The 3,922-nt window shown below is 37.6% G+C and overlaps 1 protein-coding gene across 1 annotated transcript; it reads left to right on the forward strand.

Annotated features, from left to right (window-relative positions):
- The first annotated feature begins 1,522 nt into the window (after positions 1-1,522).
- On the forward strand, positions 1,523-3,542 carry LOC137708832 (SNF1-related protein kinase regulatory subunit gamma-like PV42a). Its single transcript, XM_068447987.1, has 3 exons — positions 1,523-2,041; positions 2,322-2,685; positions 2,978-3,542. Exons 1-3 carry the CDS (start codon positions 1,569-1,571, stop codon positions 3,323-3,325), a joined length of 1,185 nt encoding a protein of 394 aa, XP_068304088.1. The 5' UTR covers positions 1,523-1,568; the 3' UTR covers positions 3,326-3,542.
- The last annotated feature ends 380 nt before the right edge of the window (positions 3,543-3,922 follow it).

Genomic DNA, 3,922 nt, shown 5'->3' on the forward strand with positions numbered 1-3,922 from the left:
ATATCCTATATCAATTATGCATGAGTGAGTGTATCTAACAAAGGAAGGCTCAAGTTTTGGAAAATTTTCAGATCGGATTTTTGACATTTTCCAATTCTTATATAGAGTTAGGAATTTCGATTTCGGATATAAATTGGGCAGAATATTTTGAAACATTTTGTCTCGGAATCAGAAGCTCAGATGGTAAAATACACCTTGTAATCCAAGTTGCACCCTAACAAGAAATTAAGATGATACATTGTAAAAATAAAATAGGGTAAAGTACAAAAAACTACCTCAGCTATTGGTGTCACGACACTTTCATACCTCATCTTTAGAATTTGGTCCAATGTTATACCTTCTGTTACTTGACCGTTTACTTTTCAGTTAAATCCTGACGTAGCTTGATCCAGGTCCCACTTTCTATTAAAAAATTAATAAATATTATTAAAAACTAAAAAATTCATTTAATAATTTTTAAATATTAAAATAATAAAGAAAAGTTATATAAAAAATAAAAATAAAAATAAAAACCTTTTGCAAAAGAAGGAGGAGGAAGAAGAAGAAGAAAAATAAAAAAAAATAAAAAAAACCTGAATCTGCAAAAGAAGGAGGAGGAAGAAGGAGGAGGAAAAAAAGAAAAAAAAGAAAAAAAAAAAACCTAGATCCCATTGAGGTGGAATCGGGAAACCTTTGTGACCTCCTTCTACAAAAGAAGGAGGAGGAAGAAGGAGGAGGAAAAAAAGAAAAAAAAAAAGGAAAAAAAAACCTTCTGCAAAAGAAAGAGGAGGAGGAGGAGGAGGAGGAGGAGGAGGAGGAGGAGGAGGAGGAGGAGGAAGAAGAAGAAGAAGAAAAAAAAAAAAAAACCCGATTCTGCAAAAGAAGGAGGAGGAAGAAAAGAAAAAAAAAACCTAGATCCCATTAAGGTGGAATCGGGAAACCTTCGTAGGAGGAAAAAAAAGAAAAAAAAACCTAGATCCCATTAAAGTGGAATCGGGAAACGTTCGTGTTCTTCTTCCTCCTCCTTCTTCTTCCTTTTCTTCTTCTTCGGGGGTTGTTACTGTGGGTTTTTTTTGTTTTTTATTTACATTTTTACATTTTTTTACTTTTCTTTTAATATTTAAAAAATATTAAATAAATTTTTTTAGTTTTTAATAATATTTTATTAATTTTTTAACAAAAAATGGATCCAGAATTAAGTCACGTCATCATTTAACTGAAAAGTAAACGGCCAAGTAACGGAAGGTATAACATTGGACCAAATTCTAAAGATGAGGTATGACATTGTCAATTTTGAAAGATGAGGTTTGAAAATGTCGTGACATCAATAATTGAGGTAGGTTTTTTGTACTTAACCAAATAAAATACTAAAAACAGCATCATGTATAGTTCGTGACCGTGACAGGTGTTATGCCACCGAGTCCTATCCTTTCTCTTAACGTGGCTTCACAAACAGAGCCATGCCACTGCCGCAGCTCTGACTTCGACACGTGCCACCATGTCCGAAGCACTCATCTTACGGATAAATATCAATAACACCACCTCATTATCTTCCACTTGCACAAAATTCAGTACAAAAAATAAACAAAATGCAGCAAACAAAGGAGCAGTACAACACCGGCACCGCCAAGCAGCCTTCTCACGAGGCTGATCAGAGTAGTACTCAAAGGCTAAGTGACAAGAAGGTCGGGGACCTGATGGTTAACAAGCGGAGGCTCGTGGAGGTGCCGTACACGGCGACTCTTGCCCATACCATGAACGCTTTGGTGGCGAACAAGGTGCTGGCCGTGCCCGTGGCAGCACCGCCAGGCCAGTGGATTGGAGCCGGTGGTTCTATGATCATGGAAGCTGACAAGCAGACCGGGACTGTGCGGAAGCACTATATAGGATTGGCCACCATGCTTGATATCTTGGCTCATATTGCAGGGACTGAAGATCAGCTGATGGATGAAGAAGTTAATGATGGGTTTGATCTTGATCAGAAGATGTCAGTTCCGGTGTCTAAGATCATAGGGCACTGCCTTGAGGGTTTAAGCTTGTGGACACTAAACCCCAACACAAGGTGACTAATTTCTTTTTAATTTTGAATTTTAGCAAATGTGTGGATTATCTAATGTGTGGACTTTTAATTTACATCAATTTTTCTCTTGTAAAACATGTTATGTTACAATCTCTCCTAGTCTCGGAGTGAGATTATCTAATGTGTGGATTAGATTTACAGTCAGTTCTACTAGGTCAGCCGCAATGAGTTATTTTTTAAATTAAAAAAATTGGGGTTAATGCAATTGTGGGATATTGCTCACAATCTTCGAATTATAACTATAACCACTTTCGATCTTCAGCATCATAGACTGTATGGAAGTGTTTAGCAAAGGAATACACCGTGCTTTGGTACCCGTAGATAGCCACATGGACAACATCGCTGGAGTTGAACTTGTGGAATCAGCTTCCAGCTACCGGATGCTCACCCAAATGGATGTGTTGAAGTTCCTCAAGGAACATGCCAGCTCCGGATCCGAACTCGATGGCATCCTATCACGGACGGTGTCTGATTTGGGAGTGGTAACTGAACGAGTTTTCGCTATCACTGACCGCACAATGGTTATAGATGCCATCAAGTGCATGCGGATAGCTTTGCTGAATGCTGTTCCGATTGTCAGATCCTCAGATACCGACAATGAAGAAGATCACAAGCAGCTTGTAAATGTACGTCTCATTGAAATTTAATTTTCTCTTTTTCTGTTTGCGACATGTACTGTTTGAAATGATTGGTTCATATTGCAAGTGGCTAATCGTACTTTGGTTTGCCTGTAATACAAGTACGAGTGATGTTTTGTCCAGGATATTTGACCACGTTTACCAATCGACCATGTAGACTCTAAAACTTGGTGTCACCACTATTAGAGAAGTTGTTAGCAATATGGTCATTAAATGTTTACAACTAACATGTGGGAGTATAAGTTTAGTGGCATTGATTTTCTTATGCCTTTGACCGCAGGGCATAGGTAGGGAGGTTTTAGGAACATTTTCGGCAACGGATTTGAGGGGTTGCCACTTTGCGACGCTGAAAACATGGCTGCCAATGAGTGCCCTGGACTATACGGAGACTGTCTTTGCAAACCCTCTATTGGCATCAATAGCATCGAACACAGCGGGTCCAACGTCGAGGGAACTGGTCGTATGCAAATCCGATACGCCCATAGGTCAAGTGATTGACAAGGTGGTCACCAAACATGTGCACCGAGTTTGGGTTGTGGATCAACAAGGCTTGCTCAAGGGCCTCGTTTCTCTCACGGACATAATCCGAGCGATGAGGTTTGCAATAGTTGCTGAACCAAACCCCTGAAAGAATTAACTAATTCTGTAGCCATTTGGAGAGGTTAATATTTTGTGTAATATTGAGGAGTTTTTGTAGATGTTGGGGTATAAATAGGTTGTGCTTATTTACATGCTTTTAAAGTTGTTCCTATTAACTTTTAATCGTATACAGTCCGTGCTCCAAATGTCTTTTCCTTTTACGTCTGCCTGTAAGAGTAAATGTTAATTTCAAGTAATTTGTGAATGACCAGTTTGTAGTTTTTTATTTCTTTATATCTTTGTGTATTCTGATTTTCATTTATTTCTTAGGAAATTTTTTTTTATTTATTAGGAAAGAAAATTTAACACTGTGTTCGTAATTTTGTTTGATTTAAAATTTATTGAATCCATTCGACATGGAGGAGAACCCAAACGACAGAGAGGAGTTTAAGGCGAAATAAGAAGAAGAAAACAATGTTCAAATCATTGCACTAGTTCTTATTTCTTGCAAATAAGACTATCATTTTTTTTTTTTTTAGAAAAAGATTGATAGAGGTATTATTTCCAAATACTTTTGTCAAACAAGTGTTGTGTTGATCTGCTTCGACTTTTATTGACGATAACCAAAGTTGGTTTTAGAATATTC

The sequence above is a fragment of the Pyrus communis genome, chromosome 11 (assembly GCF_963583255.1).
Source record: "Pyrus communis chromosome 11, drPyrComm1.1, whole genome shotgun sequence".
Classification (NCBI taxonomy): Eukaryota; Viridiplantae; Streptophyta; class Magnoliopsida; order Rosales; family Rosaceae; genus Pyrus; species Pyrus communis.

Excerpts from the sequence above, each read along its gene's own strand:
- LOC137708832 (XM_068447987.1), top strand. The coding sequence starts at position 1,569 with ATGCAGCAAACAAAGGAGCAGTACAACACCGGCACCGCCAAGCAGCCT. Across the intron at positions 2,042-2,321 it reads ACACTAAACCCCAACACAAG|CATCATAGACTGTATGGAAG; the intron begins GTGACTAATTTC and ends TTCGATCTTCAG. Across the intron at positions 2,686-2,977 it reads ATCACAAGCAGCTTGTAAAT|GGCATAGGTAGGGAGGTTTT; the intron begins GTACGTCTCATT and ends CTTTGACCGCAG.